This window comes from Primulina huaijiensis, chromosome 2, assembly GCF_012295235.1.
Source record: "Primulina huaijiensis isolate GDHJ02 chromosome 2, ASM1229523v2, whole genome shotgun sequence".
Classification (NCBI taxonomy): Eukaryota; Viridiplantae; Streptophyta; class Magnoliopsida; order Lamiales; family Gesneriaceae; genus Primulina; species Primulina huaijiensis.
Window position 1 is genome coordinate 31,957,277 of NC_133307.1, and position 18,899 is coordinate 31,976,175.

The window sequence follows — 18,899 nt, forward strand, 5'->3', positions numbered from 1 at the left end:
AAAGCGGGTATAGTTCAGGAGAGCGTGAAGTTGTTTCAGAAAATGAATGAGCATGGAGTTGAGCGGACATTGAAGTCTTATGATGCTTTATTTAAGGTAATCATGCGTAGGGGTAGGTATATGATGGCCAAAAGATATTATAACAAGATGTTGAATGATGGCATCGAACCCACTAGACATACATTTAATGTTTTGATTTGGGGATTTCTTCTTTCGGAAAAGGTTGAGACAGCGAATAGATTTTTTGAGGATATGAAGAGCAGGGGTATAATTCCGGACGTGGTCACGTATAATACGTTAACCAATGGGTACTGTCGAATTAAGAACATGGAGGAAGCTGAACATTATTTTGTGGAGATGAAAGGGAGGAACGTTGAGCCAACAATAGTATCTCATACGACTTTGATTAAGGGGTATGTCTCTGCTGAGCGAGTTGATGATGCATTGGGGTTGGTGGAGGAGATGAAGGGGTTTAAAATTAAGCCGAATGCCATCACGTACTCAACGTTGCTACCCGGTTTGTGTGACGCAGATAAGATGTCTGAAGCTCGTAAAATTTTGAAAGAGATGATGGATAAGTATATTGTACCTAAGGATTCCTCAATTTTCATGAGACTTATTTCAGGTCACTGCAAGGCGGGTGATCTGGATGCTGCTACAGATTCTCAAGACTATGATCAGATTGAGTGTTCCTACAGAAGCTGGGCATTATAGTGTTCTGATTGAAAATTGCTGCAGTGCTGGTCAATATGATCAAGCGGTGAAGTTGTTGGATAAGCTCCATGAAAAAGATATCATCTTGAGACCTCAAAGTACTTTGCATATGGAGCCTAGTGCATATAACCCTCTGATAGAGTATCTTTGCAGCAATGGTCAAACTGCAAAAGCTGAAACACTTTTGCGGCAGTTGATGAAGTTGGGTGTGCAAGATCCGATTGCCTTGAACAATCTGATTCGTGGGCATGCGAAAGAGGGAACTTCGGAGCCCGCATTTGAACTTCTGAACATCATGGTTAGGAGAAGCATCCTTTCTGAAAAAAGTGCATATGAATCTCTTATCCATTGCTACTTGGAAAAGAATGAGCCTGCCGATGCAAATGAGGCTTTGCATAGTATGATTGAGAATGGTCATCTTCCAGATTCATTGTTGTTTAGAACTGTAATTGATAGCTTATTCAAGGATGGACGAGTTCAGACGGCAAGTCGAGTGATGAAAACTATGTTGGAGAAGGGGGTCAAGGATCATGAAGATTTGATCGCTAAGATCGTGGAAGGTCTGCTCTTAAGGGGTCATGTTGAGGTGGCCCTTGGAAGAATCGAACTGATTATGCACAGTGGCATCTCACTTTATTATGATAGCCTCTTGTCCATTCTATGTGCGAAAGGAAAGACCATCGCTGTCTTGAAACTGTTAGATTTTGGCTCGGAGAGAGACTTCACCATTGATATTTCGAGCTATGAGAAGGTGTTGGATGCTCTATTATCTGCGGGGAAAACTCTCAATGCATACTCGATCTTGTGTAAATTTATGGAGAAAGGAGGAGTAAAGGATTGGAGTTACTGCAAAGATTTGATCAATAGTCTCAATCGAGAAGGGAACACGAGACAAGCAGATATTCTCTCTCGGATGATCATAGGAAAGTCTGAGCAGGCTGATGGCAGGAAAGGTAACAAAAAATCAGCAGTGGCTCACTAATCGAAATAGTTTATGATTTTGCAGCCTATTGGAGATTGGCTCCGGCCATAAAGTACACACATTTGTTAGCACTGTGCAAGAAACAGTTGAATGAATAGCAAAAGTAGATGGCCTGTTACTCGGTTCGAGTGTCGGCTGATTTTGATTTACTTGTTTCAAATAAGATGACTCTCGGCTGAGTTTCTTTCAATTGATTACCAGGTTCTATATGTTCTTTTTGACTGCTTATCTTACCATAAATTCAGTAATATATCTTTATTTTTAAGTAAAAAGAAAGAAAGAAAAGAATGTCCGTACTACACTATTTCTTCTCGGTTTCTTTGTACCAGCTAATGTTACCTTCCATTTTATCTTTTGTGCTGCCTTCTTATTTCTGACTTTAAGTTTTAAGGGGTACCTAACTGTGGCGTAGGCCCGAGGTTGGATCGGAAATTTTGTGAGGCTTCAAATTTAAATTGTAATTTTTTTTTATTGTTTAAATCATATTTGTGTGTGTATATAATGTATAAAAATATGTTTGTATACGGAAAATTTTAGAAGTGAGAAAAGGTATTAGCCCGGCACTACCATTTGGTGTCTGGCTGTCTGCACCGTGGTTGGAGGCATGATCAAATCTCACCAGCAAATTTTAAATGGGGCTCTTGTAGAGTCTAAAAGTGATTGAAAGTTTCCGATTAATGTCTATTTTTATTAATTTTTGAGTTTGAATTTGAGCTGTTTACTGAGCAAAATTTAGGTGAACTGTCTCAAGCGTGACTACAAATAACGTTAGATCAATTTTTTTAATATCTGAGGTCTTAATTGTACTAATATTTGACCAATATGTGTGTAAGGGTATATTGTAATTTGTATTATGTTTTACTATTGAATGTAGAATTAAATAATTTTCTAAAAAAAATTACGATCGACTGTTGACTTTCTGAAATATGATGTATTCATACATATCAACGATAATCAAACTCGAATCAAATGATTCCATAACGATTCTTTTCACTCTTTCGTTATACAAACGATTTAACATTTGATTCGAGTTCGGGCATAATGTGGTTCCAAATTCTCTCTGAGTTTTTCGTAAGTGGAAGGAAATGGAAAGACGTAAAATTTGTTTCACTCTGAGTTTTTCGTTTTACATATGAAAATTCAATGATCGTGTTAATTAAAACGTAATGTCACAATATGCATTTGTGACAATTTTAAATTTCGGTTTGTGTTTTACTTAGTATGTACGAAATAATTTTAATGATACTATGATAGGTATTACTTATTTAATATGTACTGAATATAAGAATGAAATACCAACTGAATCACAAGATCTAGTCTAAGCATGACTTGGCACATCAGTTCCATGTTCAATTCTTTCTTCTGCAGCCAAAGGTTATGCTAACTTATTGCAAACATGGGACCAGAAAATGACCGGAGAAGCTTCATTTGCCACGCCCACAAGAACTTACCAGTACCATCCATCTAATGTTGCCCGTGTACGGTAGCAAATGGCGGCTGTGGCTTCGTGTCGCTATGCTTGAATGTCATGTTATTGCATTGATGAGATTTCCTCCTGCAGAATATATTCCAACTCCTCTTCGTTTTGACAAGTTTCTGAAACCTCTCCCTCATGCTCTCACACTCCTTTTCGAGCTCAGAAACACGTTCCCTCACATCGTTTAAACTCGATCCTCTACCGTGTGAAACGCCCCTCTGGCGACCACCATTGTGGTTCGCAAGATCAAGAGCTGAATCTAGGTTGCGGGAGCTGTTGAGATTGTCTGAAACAAAAAACCAACTTGAGATTGAAGTGCGTAGACGCAGTTGTTCAAAGAATAAGACCTGCACAATCACTCTTAGTGGCAGCCTTTCGTTTTGAGCAGCATGTGTACTCGCCTCCAACGAGAGCTTCTGGCAGTTCATTAATCTACAGGTTTGCTCTCTCTCCGAGTCTGTGAGCCAGGGATGTGCCTAATATTATTGCATTTCAATACGTGTTATTACATCTGAAAAATCAAAATTTCTACAGCTAAATCCTATTGTTATTTTGTAAGAGAGAATTTACACAAGTTTACCTTCAGATATATATCGATGGCGCGATAAATCCCATCAGAAACTGGTCTAGCATAATCAGGAATGGCAGCGGCAAGGGACTGGAATTTCTGGAACTTCAGATTCACATCTGATGCAACATCAGCTAGATATGCGTCCACAAGATTTGCCACCATCGTTATAGCTGTCAAAGAATTTACCCCTTCCATCAGTTGGCTTTCTTCCACGATGCTAGGAGATGCAGCAGCTGATGCCTGGTCCATTGACATGAAATGCTCAAGAATCCTCTGGAAACAGTCAATATCGTATAAAGATTCAACAGACGACCCCATGTTCGGAACTAAGAGATCTTCCAATGCAGCTTGATCTAATTGGACCCCAACCCGTCTCTCCAAATTTTCTCTGCATGACGGACTGCCTTGCAAAGCAATAGCAGTGTGAAGCAACCTGAGAAGAAACCTTGTGTGCACGACTCCTCTCTGGTTTGGAAGTGATTCCACAATATCTTCAAGAAGTGCCCTTTGATCTGCCTCTGAAGGAATGGAAATCGTTGAACCCGAATTCAAGTTCTTAAAACTTGATTGTCTGTTCATTTGTGGGATGTATCTCTTGGCATAAAACACAAGGGCTCCAACAATATTTTCGGGTTTCATACCTCCAGCTTCAACAGCCTGGATGAAGCGTTTAAACATAGAAAAAGCTAGAAAGGAAACATCCTCGTACCACCAGTCATCACTTGTTGGCTTCGTATCTGTAAAAGTACATATTCCATTCCACAAAACAGCACCAGCAGCTGCTCTTCCAGTCTCTGCCAACCCAGATACGGGCCAATTGAATAACTTAGAATTTGCACAAGCTGTCGTTGCCAATGAGTTTATGCACCTCGACACAATGTGAAGCTCCTCCGCAAACTGTAGAACTTCTTCACAGGTTTCAAGAGCCCTTATTGTATCAGTCCAATTGCCGAGAACTTCAGCGAGAAAAGCTTCAGTTAGTGCCATGAGATTTCCCTCTCCATACTCTTCAGTCATTTCAAGAAACTCAGCTGCGCATCTAAGACATACTACATTCATCGAGGAGAGCTCTAGTTTGACACCGTAACAGAATTTGGCAACTAGCTCGAAAGATTTGGCTCCTCCGGGTAACTCACTAAGTTGCAGGACACAAGCGGGTGCATCAGAACTAATTGATTCATCTATACGTCTCTCAATTAATCCACTCCTTGACAGCAATGGAAACTGTATATTTTCAACTCATGTAAACCATTGTCGTGTAAACACTGAAGTTTGCAGAATCATTAAGTAAATTGAAGGCCAAAGAAATTCAACTCTTCATACCTTATGAAGATGAAAAGACATTTCTCCGATTTCAATGGTGACATCACTTGGGAGGCCGGATGTGCAATTCCTAAAGAGATTGCATGAAAGCTTTATGAAATTGACTGAATTGTTTACCATGACTAAGGTTATAAGGATTTGATAATGGCAGATATAGAACAAAGAATATGTCCAAGAATATATGTAATTGGGCAGTTTCACATAGATGAACATAACTTGATCAATATCTACGGATAAATAAATCAGATAAACAATGGACTCTATCATCTAAGCTGTTGAATACACTAAATTTCAGTTAACTCGATGCCCTTTACTCCCATTGTGAACTGTAATAAAACTGAACTACCTCATGAAACTTGAACAAAACCAAGTACAAGCTTGATAAATTCGGATATTGGGCTTGAATTAATTATTTGAAATTGAACTTTTATGTAAGAATGGTCAAGCTAAGAAGAACAACTTTTCCAATTTCGTCTCAAATATTAAGAATTTATTGTATCGCATAAAAGCAAAATGAGGTTAATGAAATGCTAGCATTAGAGTATTACTCCAACGTTGGATCTAATGGTCCTCGTACATGCTAAGGTATGAGGCCCGCATACAAAATGTGAGCTATTAGAATAAACGTGGATTGTCTGGTCTTGGATATGTTCGAGTTACCGTATGGATATTGTCCTTAGGCTATGTTTGGTGTGTAGTATAGGATAACTAATTGGATTGATGACAAAACTCAAGGTAAGGATATATAATGTGTTGTGATAAAGTATGTTTTGTTTGGTAAGATTTTAATGAGTATGATAAATTTTACATTTTTTGTTGTTGAGACAAAAATACCCTAACTAGCATTGATGACAATTTGGTATATAAAATGATATTTGTAGCAATGTTTTCAAAATCATGTGTTTTGTTAATAAATAAATATTTTATAAAATTTTAAATTATAAATTATGTATTCATCTGATAATTTATTTTTTTAATAAAAATTAATATGATTTTGCATTTTATCTCATTTTTAATATTGATTTCTAATTATTTTTTTCTCTATTTTTTAAATTTTATTTAGTTTCATCATGAAATTATTTATGTGATGTGTGCAAATAAAAAAAATAAACCATCAAAGAATAGAATCCAAAATTGTAGATCTCTAATGTTGATTTTTTGTAGGCAAAATGGTAATTTATGTTATATTTTAGGAATTGGATTGTCAATCCCTCCAAAACAATGAGATATCTTTTCAACCAAATAGGTTTTTTTTATCATGAGCTTCTTGATTAATTGGGTCCATAAAAAATGAGACAAACATGAGATTAATAATCTATCCTTAACTCATCACTCACACCAAACATACCCTTGGTGTCAATCCAAGGGTACAATCATTAGATTAAGGGCGGTTAACACACCCCAATGGGTAGCATAAATACACACTGGGTAATAGCCCGCCCTAAGTGGTTGAAACACAACTCCAAATTGATTTGGAGCATTAATTACTATGAAGAAGAATGATATGACAAATACTCGGCATTCAGCGAGTCCATAATCAAGTAAACCTGTAACACAATGGAATCCAACAAAATTTCGCCACCTTCTATCAAGAAATTCAGAAAAAACACATTCAACCGAGCGTCATATTTTCCCCCATTTCCTCTTTCAGTGCTTACCAAGACTGCCCATCGCGGCGAAACGATTCAGCTTTCGAGCCCAGCCTTAGGCACGCCATGAATCAACGTCACTCCTTATTTTTTCCTGAATTTTCAAGAAACACGAGATGGAAACGGAAGACAAAGAAAAGATGACAGATAGTGATGCAAAATATAACAGAAGTGAACTGAAAAAGTGTTTTTTCTTTCTTTCTTTATTTTGGGAATGGACGTGGCCATGGGAGAGTGAGCCCGAGTCTACAGGAGAAGGGAAATGGCGAAAAAGTCGGTTGCAGTGCGTGGAGATTATCCATATGTCTTCACTCTCCATCACTTGCTGTACAGTTTAGATTCGTTGCTTCTGCTCTGTAATTCGAGGCTACATCGAACGTTGCATGAGTGTAGAAAAGTTTAAATAATATTAATATAATTTAAATTGTTTTTATAAAATTTTAGAAAACATCGTACTTGTTCTCAATCAACGTGGGATGTTGGAAAATTAATCAAAATATTTGATTAATAAACCCCAAAGTTTAGATTTGCCAATCCAAAACGAACTAAACTGAACGAAACCAAATTTTTTTAATTTGGTTAACAATTTACGTGTTATTCAACGGAACCGATTAATCTTGTTTGATTTCAAACTCAACCAAATCACATCCTGAACACCTTTAATCCATGCTATAAAAGTTGAGCTTAAACATTGAATATAGTAGTTATTTGTATCGACTTCCTTTGAAAGTTTGAATTAGACTAATGTGCTTGTAGAAAGGATACATTCATTAAGCATGTCTAAAAATTTTATTTGTTTTTTACATGTTAGTATTTATAAAATTTTTATAATTGATGATATATTGATAGACACACATATACTCGAAATAAATTGTTGAGTAAAGAAATTAAGTAAAATATATAGTTCTGAAAAATATATATGAATATATCATTTCCTATTTAGTCTCTATTTTATCGTATTTCCTCGGTTCAATCTCTCGTTTTTTAATTGTCCCAACCTAGTCTTTTATTTTATGTAATTTTTCTCGATTTAGTATTTTCATTAACTGTATAATTAAAATGACGGAAAGTAAGTATACGAAACAAAATGATAATTTCCCAATGTTCATAGTCGACACACTTGGTTTAGTCCAATATACGAAGGTTTTGAGTGCTTGAGATTTGACCTTTGTGGTGGCATAACCGTGACTGGCATTGTTTCCGTTTCTTGGCTTGCTGAACTAGCTCCTCGAACTCTCGCGTTTTGTGAGAACTTTATACCTCAAATCCTCCACAAAACGAGCGAAATTCCTCTCTGATGATCCATCCTCACTCGAGGCATTTTGCAGGGTATTTCTCAATTTCTTGATTTCTTGCCTCAATTTAAAAGATTTTTCCTCATCCATCAAAGTTCCAATCTTCTCCACAACTTCCTCCCTTGTTATGTTTTTCCCATTACAGAGATTCAATCCAACTTTCCAATCATCCACCACCAACTTCCTGTTAGTGATCTGATCAGTAAACAGCGGATAACAAATCATCGGAACCCCAAACCATATGCTTTCTAGCACAGAATTCCATCCACAGTGCGTCAAGAATCCTCCAATCCCCGGATTCGACAGCACCTGCCACTGCTTGCACCATGGCACGATCACACCTTGATCTTTAACACGATCTTGGAATCCATCAGGCAGCATTCCATCCTCGTCCGAACCCACGATTCCTGGCCGAAGAACCCAAATAAAATTCACTCCGCTTAGCAAAATCCCCCCAGCTATTTCAAGAATCACATTTTTCTCAGTCGTTGCTAGGCTGCCAAATGAAACATACAAAACTGATCCAGAAGCCTTCGTATTCAGCCATTCCGTACAGTCAAGTTCTGGCAACAAGCTTCGGGGAACCAAAACTTTCTGTAAGTCCAGGGGAAAAAGAGGCCCGATTGCGTAAAACGGCCGATTCTTCTGTAAAACTGAAACGGCTTCTGCTTCAAGTTCTTCAACAGTGTTGCACAAAATGAAATCTAACTTTTTCACGTCATCGAATGCCCCAAAGATTGCTCTATGTAACAAAGTCAACTCCGACTCTTGCAAAAACGACATGAAATCTTTCGTATTGATCGCTCGAATTCCAGGTACGTAATCAACTTCTTCCTGCCGGCCGTTTACGGGGACATGGCCGTTTTCCTTCAGAAGCTGCAAGTGATAATACAAAGAGAACACAATTGCCGGTTCAGTCCAGAATGAAACACTAACCATTTCATACTTCTCCGCGATCTCCGCTGCCCAGAAAGAGAAAGTATCAGCAACCAAGAAGTATTCATAATCCCAAGACAAATGCGTCCGCATAATTTGTCCAAGAAATTCATCCACTCTACTTGGAAAATCATTAATATACGATTCCAGAAACTGGTCGAGATTATTATTACGGTCGAATTCGACGGGGAAACCATCGCTAATCGTTGCGTAATTGATATCCAGGCCGGATCTCCGAGCTTCCGAAAAGATGTCGATCCCCTTGGTTTGGTCTTGACAAGTGGTGATGTGGTGATGAGTGAATTCAAGATGAGCAAAAGTGACAGTGAAACCATTGGAAGCAAGCTTCAAAGCTAGGTTTATATAAGGGATTATGTGACCTTGCAAGTGCATTGAAATCATTATGGCATGTGGCTGCTTTTCATTTCTGGAACTTGCCATTTTTCCTTCTGTAAATTTTGTCTTTGCCGATAAAGGTTACACTTCTTGGAGACAAACGAGCAGCCCCTTGGTACTCTTTTTAATATATATTTGTTATTTCGAACTTTAATTAAATATTTTATGATAAATTGACTTACTGTTTAAATTTAATATTCAGTGAGTGATGAGAATCGATATCATTTTTGTCGTTAATTTTGATATTTAATTTGATATGATTTATGTCAAAAATATTATTTTTATGTTAAAAAAAAAAGGAAAGAAATCACTTTATTTTAAATCAGTACTTTGTTTTGATTAGTGGTTTCAGTTTATTAAAAGTGAGATCAATAATACAAAGCTACGGACACTTGGTTTTATATTTATTTGTATTTTTTGGGGAGCAAAGCGTTTGGCTATGGATGAAAACATTATTATATTTTAATGAAGATGATTTTATATTTTTATTCAAAAATTAAACGTAAGTTTAAATTTTATTTACAGTATTCACCTCTACTTCTCTCTTATCTTTTTTTCGCATATTTTCATAATTAATTGATAAATCTATTACAGGTTTTTTAAGATAAAGAGAAGAAAAAATTAAGATGTTATTTAAATGTTGTCTAAATATCAAATACAAATTTTAATATTAAACATTTTCAATAGAATGAAATTTGGTTGCAGTCTTCTGGACGCAGCCACAAGTTCGATAAAGGCTCAATCTTGGGCTTTCATAAGCTTTCTTCGCCTCTTTATTATAGATTAACAAATATTTTGGGCTCAAAATGGGACAATTGGTTGCAGTCTTCTGGAGGCCCGACAGTTGTATTGGGTCCTCAGGCCTTCTTTGACACCTAATAACTTTGCCCATACCCAGCCTTCTATATTGTAATTTAGGAACAATTAGATATACCTAGTGAGGTTTATAATAATAAAGAATATTAACTATAAAAAAAAAATCTATCTTACTTCAAAATTACTTATAAATCCATCGAAATCGTATCATTCTTAACATTCATTCCCACTAATTTAAAATTACATATACAGCCTCTTCACTTAATTAGACATATAATTCAGATGAGATATGCGTAATTTTAAAAATTAACGAATGTAAATATAAGATTTATACAAATCTTATGAAATGTACCATGTAATTTTCAAAATTAACCCAGATTTTAGTAATTATTAAAAACCTTAGTAAAGATTTATATAGTTAACTCTATAATTTATTCGATACGACAATAAATTGATACATATAATGTGATTTTTTTAAAATGTTACAAAATTAGGAATTTGGGACTGAAATATTATTATAATTTATTGGATTATAAAATATATATTTGTATAATTAAATGGATCCAACCACAGTTCCCACCCACTCCCAACAACTTTTGTCATTAGCTCGATGCTTACGATGTTCCTTGCATGTGCTCAAAACTCATTTGTTTAATTGCCACGTGCCACTCCCAAATTACTTCCTCCACGCCACGCCACCGTCGATAAATAAAATTGCATGCGAGAACCGTGTTCCCACGAAGCAACAGTTGTGCGAGGCGTGATCGCGACAGCGATCTTGATTCCTGTGGTCCGTGAAACGATGTCGTTCCTTTTTTCTCGGTTGCCTTTCTTGATGGGTGTCTGCATGGTCGGCCGGAGTTTGTATAGATGTCTGGATTGTTAATGATTGATGATTTACAGTTGCTTATTCAAATTCGTGTTATTTTTTAGGTTGTTTTGTTTGTTTGTTTATGGGGCGAATTTTTTATTGTGCTAGAATTATTATCTAGGTTATGAAATTAGGAAAGTCGATTTTTCCCCTAATCTTTTTACCGATGTGAATAATAATGAATATGTTGGATTTGGCTGATTGGGATTCATTGTTGCGGATTGAACTTGGATTATGATATGTTTGGTTCATTATTGGAAAATATAATTTATGGCTAGATCTCAAATTAAAGTTCAGATAGAAATCCAGAGTATGATTTTTCATTGGATTGTTGTGGGTATTTTAGATTGAGTTATTGCAGACATCCGATTACAATGTAAATATTGCCCTTTTGTTAATGAGTTCGTCTTTTAAGCTCCAGAAAATTGGGTAAATTTTCTGTTAATACAATGGCCTCGACTTTATGGAATTTCTGCATGATAAAATACTATTTTTATTATGCTTCGTGATTACATGATGATATGAAATAAATACTCAAAATACAGGGAAAAACAAATAGATCAAACCTTTTAATACAATTATTCAATTTAACAATAAGATAATTACACCACCTTTATTCGTATACTCTGTCAGTAGACTGACATTTAACACTAGAGCATGTAGGTTGCATCAGCCCACCTTTGTTCTTTCTTTATCATCTTTAGTTCGGTACAATAGTCCCTACGTACCCAACTCCAACAACAAAAAAAGCAGTTGCCTGGAGTAGTAGGTAAATATAGAAATGGTCATTCCCATACAGCATGTTGTAAATGGCACAATGTAGCAGAAACATTCCTAGAGTAAGCTCTGTGAAGTGGATCCTGTGCACAAAATGAATTTAAGTTAATGACTGGCTAAAATTTGAATTGTCTTTCATCCGGGGGTGCATAGGATGTCTGATCAATTAAAGGTTCCATCTCTTACTCCCCCAAGCAAGTAAATGGAGATTTGTAGATGTTGATTTGGGTTTTGCATGAGCTTGGTTGTCTTCAACGTTTGTAAAATGTCTCTATTTTCTTTATAGAATGGTTAGCTTTCATAATTTAGTCACCCATCTTTATAATCTGGCAGATTGACATGAATTTTGTATTGTTGGAAATAGAAATTGCTGAAGTTAATTTACCTTTCACCAATACGCGATCGAGTCCTCGTGACTGCTCTTGGATTGTTCTTCCTTACCGTGTTCCCCAGCTTTTCGGTAACAACCCATTCATTTACTCGGTTAGCTTCAAGAAGTCCAATTATTGCTGCCTTTGTTCTATGAAGAGACATGACATTTTCAAACAGTATCCATAGTACTAGAAGATGTATAGACCTGTGACAAAGTAAAGTAGAAGCTTAGAAAAATTAATTCCATGACAGATAATTAAAGTGTTGTAGATTTTTCCATTTTTGGTGGTTTGAATTTACATGCCTGAGAGTGGACACTGCATTGAGAATGGTAATGGCAGCTGGAAGATAAATCGCTAGCGGCTTTGGCAGATGGACTTCAGGAATTAAGATTGTTGTTGGGATCACGATGCAGTAAAAGAAAAACGTAACCCAATGTGCAACAATCTTCCTTACAAAGAAAAAAGCATATATCACGTGCCACTTCTTCCAGATTGACACACGCTGCAGGTAAGGAAAGTATGTATTCATTTACTGGAAAGATTCAAAATTTTCAATCGTACAACTAGTTTGTCACTGATACTAACAGGGAACAGCTATATTTGTATTACCTCACAAAGAACTATTTCCATGAACATTTTCCTGAAAAGATTAGCCGGCCCGCATGACCAGCGATGCTGTTGGTATCTGTATGCCTTAAATGTACTTGGTAGCTCGTTTTTTACCTGAAGAAAGGTGATCATGTGCAAATTAATAAAAATGTATGTTATCTTTGCAAATACTAAGCATTTAAGTAATAGATTGAACACTCACCGCCAGGTCACCCACAAAGAGGAATTTCCAGCCCTTAAGGCTAGCCCTCACGGCAAGGTCCATGTCCTCTACTGTGGTTCTGTCCTTCCATCCACCAGCATCAATTAGGGCACTCATCCGCCAAACACCAGCAGTCCCTACAATACAGGTCAAATGTCTTAACACTGTTACTCGTAGAGCTTGTTTACTTTTGAAGTAAAAAATAATTTTTAAACTGAAACATCAGTGCTGGACAACCATTGAATCCAAAGAACGAGCATGTTGAGGATCCGACTTCTTGCTCAACGCTGAAATGATATTGTAGTGACATCTCTTGGAGGCGAGTCATTATGCATTCATCTGCATTCACTGGAAATTTAAATTGCCTTTAGTGTCAAGAAAACAAGCAAATAATTAGCGTGTTGTGACAAAAGTCCATTGCCATCATGATTTACTTTAACTAAAGATTGAAATATGATGATCATGGGTAAAGACTTAAGCACACCAATCTCAGTTGTGTCATTTCAATGTTAAATGAGATAATATTTCCAAAATTTGAGTGTTTTGACTTGTGGAGATCTTTGAAGTAGGATGTCTTTTGGCCTTACCAAATTTCCACCTTGCCTGAACCAAGCCCAATTCTGGGTTTTCAAGTAGGTAGGGGATGGTTCTCCAGAGAAAATCTTCTTCTGGCTGGAAGTCTGCATCGAATATGACTACAAATTCACAAGCTTCAACATAACTCTTTTTTAAACCTTCTCGGAGGGCGCCTGCTTTGTAACCATTTCTGTTGTTCCTTGTTTCATACTTTATATTCACACCGCTGCGGATCCATTTTTGGCACTCTATTTCCACAAGTGCCTGCCATGATTTAGTCTTTGAAATCAATACGCAGACAAGATTACAACACAAATCATATGTGAACTACTTTTGGGGTTGAGACTGAATACCCGTAAGGCTGCATTGGTAGAGTCATCTAGAACCTGCACAATGAGTCGCTCTGATGGCCATGAAAGATTAGATACAGCTCCAATTGATAGCTTATAAACCTAAATAAAAAATAACATTTGTCGTTAGTCTCCCTATGTGGTACATTTCTCAAATTTGATCCTTTGCTGCATAGCATGAAGGCTTTAAAATCAAATATTTTCAGAGTTGATCAATAGTTCACCCTATGTAGCACTGGTGTAAGCTTTTCTTCATTTGTAGTGTTCACTTTTTATATGTCTTTGATGCATGTTGGTAGCTTATGTACACTTTCGGTGGTAATTTACAATAATCTAGATTCATAGACACACATGGGATGTTTCAGTTTTATATATGATAAGAATTCTAATCAACTACTACATATATATGGAAATTGTAAGCTGGAATTCTTTCGTGTTAAATCTGAAATGATCTTGTATACATATTTTGGGGTATTGGTGAATTATTATGATAAAGGAGTACTATTATACATTAACTTACTATATTTCTTGTACGAGATTAATAAATTGCTATATATGAATGTGTTCTACCTTTACGTGAGTTAAGACCTGTATTTAAAAATGTGGATTAGAAACAATTATATTCAAGAATCACCGTACATTTGCTGCAACAAAAAGAGCAAACAAGTAGATGAACTAAATTTTTTTTTATGATAAAATAGAAAATGTATGCCAACCATGAAGGCAATATTGGGAATAAAACTCCCAACATTTTTTTATCAATCAAACAACTTCGACACAGAGAGAGAACAAACGGTCAACTTTTTCATTTACTGTGCAACTTTTAAAGTATGTGTGTTCCTAACGATAAAATGTTAGAGCTTTAGAATAAGTGAATAACCAAGATAGAACGTTGAAAGCTCTAAACCATAAATTAATTTTGCATCACTCTTCATTTCTTCTTCAAGAAACTTTCACCTTATTGCGAGAAAATTATCTACAAATGCATCATTCTTTCTTCCTTATTCAAGAAACTCACACTTTATTGTGAGAAAAATAATCTGCATTAGCCTGACCCTTCATTTCTTATTCAAGAAACATCAATTTTCTTCAAGATCGTATGTGCATGTAGCGATGTATATGCATACAATGCTTCAACATTATAAAATTAAGAAATATGATTGCTTCTGATATATAAAAATCTATTTGGTCATTCGTTAGATTATTAACTGATGAATGGTATCATCAATTTTAAATAATGTATCATTATATTTGTGAAAGCCTGCAATGCAATTGATGCACTTTATATGGCCAGAAGAAAGCAGGATGGACACAAGCAATGAGACTAGAAATTCTAGAATTTTACCTCCTTTTCGTTATACATTGGGATTTGAACCAACACCATAGGATAGTTCTTGTTTTTCTCCAGGTCTTCTTTTATGGCATCTAGCTGGTACACGGTGTATCTTTTCTTTCCCAGACATTTGACACATATGATAACAATAGCCATGTAAACCCGTTCAAAGAAAAGCATGATTGACATCCCTATGCATATGTATAGTGCAATTTGTAAAAGAGGCACAATTATTTGAGCCCTTATACGCTCCCAAGCATAATTGAGGCCTCTTGTGGGATTGTAGGTTTCGTTGATCTCTAGGCCTGTAAAACCAATGTTTCTCATGGTGAATGAGTGGCTTTGTGATGTGGAAGGATGAAATATTGAATCTAGACTCTAGAGTCAAAGAAAAGGAGAATCAAGAGATTAAAGCAGAATGCAATGAAAGGTTGTAGTTACAATGCTTCAGGCATCTTAGGTTCTTGCTTTAAATAGGCGCAGGGGAACTCAGAGGTAACTAGGCAACGACACGTTAAATGGATTAGGTGGAAGATGCAGAAAAAAGATTGATTTTATGGAAATTGAGATTCCTCGTTCAGAGAGACACACGGTGTGCATGCAAATGAAGTTGCTGCAACGTAGTACTTGCTAGCTGGAATTCTGGCTTTTCTCACCGATGTTTGCAGTTGAGGAATTAAATACGGATAATTTCCCTTTTAAGGAATTTACCTTAAGTTGATTACAGAGCAAGAGAGGAAACTCCAGTTAGTACCTACCATAGGGATGTTGCTCATTTTACCTGCATAGATTTTTTGATGATTTTTTTGGCAAATAAAGATTTATTGGGTTCACTTGATTTTTGCAGCTTAGATTATTTTTCGAGATCACTTGTAGTTGGCATTATCATGTACAAGACAATAAATCACCTTTAAGATAATGTGATAAAAAAATTAATATTATTGTGATGGTCAAATTTGAGCCGCTGCCAAAACTATGGTTTACCTCAATATTAGATAAACTTTAAGCATGTCAAAAACTCAGAATAATTTTGCTTTTTTGTAATTCTATGGCAAGGAAAATAAAGTTTAGTGTCCATTCAAGCTGAATGTCGTCATTGTTTACATATTGCCTCATCTATTGTGTCGACTTCTTCGTGGAATAATTGGTATGAAAATTTATTTTCGACACGTAATATGATCGTTGTCGCGACTTGCATGTGTACAGCTCATTGTTTGGTCTTATTCATTTTGAAGTTGATAAAATAATAGGTATAGACGTCATCGTATTAATAATATGGTGAGAAAGTTGTGAGTTTGGTAAGTACCAGTTTATAGTTAGGAATATTAAAGCCTGTTATTTTGATTCATTCATAAATATGGAACAGTAGCGTCTTTTACCAGTGGCGGTAAAAATGATAGACGCAAACTGATTTACTTCTCCAATATATGAAACAACAGTATAATGTATATCTGTGATTAGTTTGTGCTCTTAGTAGTAGTTGCAGGGTGAGTTAATCATGAATGAACATTGAACTGTTAAACTAGGTGGAAAAGAGTATAATGATATGCTGCAGTTTTCATAATCCCCTCAACAATATAAAAAAGTAAAAAAATTCAATGACCGGTCACTCTTTAATATTGTTTACTAGGAAATTTCCTAAACTGAATTTCATTCAAAGGCGAAGTGAATCAAAGTTTTCACAAAAATATTAAGATGGTGTGTTTTAATAAATGAGAAAAGGATGACATAAAATCGCATTGGTGCAGATAGTGAGAAATGCTAGTAAATGGAAACACAGATGGAATAGGGAGAAATAGGAAGAATTAGATAATGACATCTGAAAGACCCAAAAAAAAAATTTGAGAACTATACTTGAAGTGCATGAACTGCCCGGTGCTTACCAAGTTTTCTTAAATTATGATATATGATTCTTTTGTTAATATGCTAACTAAGCTCCGAATCGGTAAATCGGCTTGATAATATGGAAACACTTTTCATTTCCTTCATGGTATAGGATCCAGAAAACAACCTAATCTATTGAAAGTCATTTGCTGTGTTTGCTTTCATTTTATATGTTTTGAGTTGAAGTTTTGGGGAAATTTTTTGAGAAATGATTTTGGAGAATAAATAGGTATGTTTGGCATTAGTTTCTGAAAGGACATTTTTTACTGTGTGTGTCAACTAATATAAGATTTTGTTTGATAAATATTTTTAATTATATTTCAATTGATATTTATATCGATAATTATTATGATTGAAGTATTTTAAAGATATTGCAGTACAGACTGTTTTCTTGATTTTGAGTGAACAATCACCATCATACCACATCCGACTTTTGTGACCTTGTTTTATCGTACTCAAGCTTTTGATTCTACAAATAAGGATTTTATTTTCGAATCGAAGTTTACAATGGAGATGTACTTGGATGTATTGTGTTTACGTATCGGAAACTTTTCATTTTTGTTCTATCGAGTATTTGTTTTTTTGTCCTCTCATTCCAGAACCCAGTGGGTTATAATACTTGTATCCAACTAAACAATAGCTCCCAAAGTCAAACTTTTGAAAAGGTGATGATAGTATTGTAGAGAGAGGAGATGTTGACTTATGGGTTTTGTAGGAGTAGAAATTTTGGTAGAACCTGGTTTACTTTTCATATCAATTTATCGTGCAGTTTACAACTGGTCTGTGCCAGCCTATAATAAATTTTATGAACATGTGATCCTAGGAGAATATGACATTCTTGATTTCATAAAAAACTCTTAACTAAATTGAGTCACGACGAGCCTCGACTGAAGTTTTGTTTCCATGGATTTTTTGTATGCATCGGACCATTCCCACATTCTCGCAAGCAATGGCTAAATGATTATTTTCTTTACTTGAAAGTTCTTCATTCATCTATACTAATCTTGTGGAATTTTTTATTTGTCATTAGCAAATGGTGAGTTTATTCCTTTTTTACAATGGAAGACTGGCTAAAGCTTTCACATTCTAGGTTTCTGCATGGTGCAATTCTTCCCACACGAGCTAATTAGTAGCACATCCTAAGGTTGGCAGCTCAACTCGCTGTCCTGACTTCGCTAACTTGGACGTGACGGAAGAACATTTCAAGACCAAACAACATAAGAAGTGGTATATTTTTACCCAGCCTGCCGTCTTAATCGAGTTCAATTATTTTAGCCTTTGATTATATAGTAGTAAGACTTGATCATGTGGCGGTATACATCCAATATGTGAAAAACTAAGGAGCTTTTAATGTTCTGTCCGTCACTCATCTTATATTTAAGGTGCTAATAACGTTACATAAGATGGACAGTACTGGAATGGTTTTGCACTGAGTCACTTGTCTTACAAATTTGTCTCGGGCATCAGATTTTAGGCTCCTTTACCTTTATGATCAATTCTTTATGGAAAGCTACTGAAAGGTGTAATCTTGTTAGTTTCTGTTCACCCGTTAAGTCGGGAGCCCATTGTTTCCTGATTGGGTATAAAAAGATGATTGCATTAATATTAACCTCAGGAAGAAGTATATGCATGTCATTTTGTGTAGACTTTGACTGATCAGTTAACTTTGCATGTCTTTAAGTGATTCGAACGGATTGGTGATGTTTCTTTTACACATATTACACCAAATGACAGTTCCTGCTCCGATGGTCTCTGCTCGAACTC

General features: G+C 35.8%; 3 protein-coding genes, 1 long non-coding RNA gene and 1 pseudogene across 6 annotated transcripts; 2 read left to right on the forward strand and 3 right to left on the reverse strand.

Moving 5' to 3' along the window:
• Window positions 1–3,355, forward strand: part of LOC140958492 (large ribosomal subunit protein mL102 (rPPR5)-like) — a 3,486-nt pseudogene extending 131 nt beyond the window's left edge.
• Window positions 3,161–8,013, reverse strand: LOC140971748 (BTB/POZ domain-containing protein At5g03250-like). 3 transcript variants are annotated; one of them, XM_073434193.1, is made up of 5 exons: window positions 7,883–8,013; window positions 6,726–6,810; window positions 5,068–5,137; window positions 3,754–4,968; window positions 3,161–3,649 (listed from the first exon to the last, which is right to left on the reverse strand). In XM_073434193.1, exons 2-5 carry the CDS (start codon window positions 6,782–6,784, stop codon window positions 3,161–3,163), a joined length of 1,833 nt encoding a protein of 610 aa, XP_073290294.1. In that variant the 5' UTR covers window positions 6,785–6,810; window positions 7,883–8,013. The 3 variants fall into 3 exon arrangements, with proteins under 3 accessions (XP_073290294.1, XP_073290293.1, XP_073290292.1); XM_073434192.1 differs by lacking the exon at window positions 7,883–8,013 and having other exon boundaries at window positions 6,726–7,069; XM_073434191.1 differs by lacking the exons at window positions 6,726–6,810; window positions 7,883–8,013 and having other exon boundaries at window positions 5,068–5,551.
• Window positions 7,937–9,448, reverse strand: LOC140971749 (UDP-glycosyltransferase 86A1-like). The gene has a single exon (XM_073434194.1). The coding sequence runs from the start codon at window positions 9,386–9,388 to the stop codon at window positions 7,937–7,939; it is 1,452 nt and encodes a 483-aa protein (XP_073290295.1). The 5' UTR covers window positions 9,389–9,448.
• Window positions 9,449–10,746: 1,298 nt separating this feature from the next.
• On the reverse strand, window positions 10,747–18,230 carry LOC140971751 (glucomannan 4-beta-mannosyltransferase 1-like). The gene is made up of 9 exons (XM_073434195.1): window positions 15,264–18,230; window positions 13,922–14,020; window positions 13,580–13,832; window positions 13,230–13,340; window positions 12,993–13,129; window positions 12,791–12,904; window positions 12,484–12,683; window positions 12,193–12,384; window positions 10,747–11,890 (listed from the first exon to the last, which is right to left on the reverse strand). Exons 1-9 carry the CDS (start codon window positions 15,576–15,578, stop codon window positions 11,731–11,733), a joined length of 1,581 nt encoding a protein of 526 aa, XP_073290296.1. The 5' UTR covers window positions 15,579–18,230; the 3' UTR covers window positions 10,747–11,730.
• Window positions 12,510–18,520, forward strand: LOC140971752 (uncharacterized). Its single transcript, XR_012174366.1, has 5 exons — window positions 12,510–12,689; window positions 12,769–12,914; window positions 12,999–13,140; window positions 18,226–18,362; window positions 18,426–18,520. It is a non-coding gene; the product is annotated as an uncharacterized lncRNA (long non-coding RNA).
• Window positions 18,521–18,899: the final 379 nt, after the last annotated feature.

Bases quoted from the DNA above. Each gene is read 5' to 3' on its own strand.
- LOC140971751 (XM_073434195.1), bottom strand. From the start codon at position 15,578: ATGAGAAACATTGGTTTTACAGGCCTAGAGATCAACGAAACCTACAAT. The intron at 13,341-13,579 runs GTAAGGCCAAAA...TTAAATTTCCAG, and splicing joins TCAGGCAAGGTGGAAATTTG to TGAATGCAGATGAATGCATA. The intron at 12,684-12,790 runs GTAATACAAATA...CCTTACCTGCAG, and splicing joins TGGAAATAGTTCTTTGTGAG to CGTGTGTCAATCTGGAAGAA.
- LOC140971749 (XM_073434194.1), bottom strand. From the start codon at position 9,388: ATGGCAAGTTCCAGAAATGAAAAGCAGCCACATGCCATAATGATTTCA.
- LOC140971748 (XM_073434191.1), bottom strand. From the start codon at position 5,334: ATGATAGAGTCCATTGTTTATCTGATTTATTTATCCGTAGATATTGAT. The intron at 4,969-5,067 runs GTATGAAGAGTT...GAAAATATACAG, and splicing joins TGTCTTTTCATCTTCATAAG to TTTCCATTGCTGTCAAGGAG. The intron at 3,650-3,753 runs GTAAACTTGTGT...CAATAATATTAG, and splicing joins CCATCGATATATATCTGAAG to GCACATCCCTGGCTCACAGA.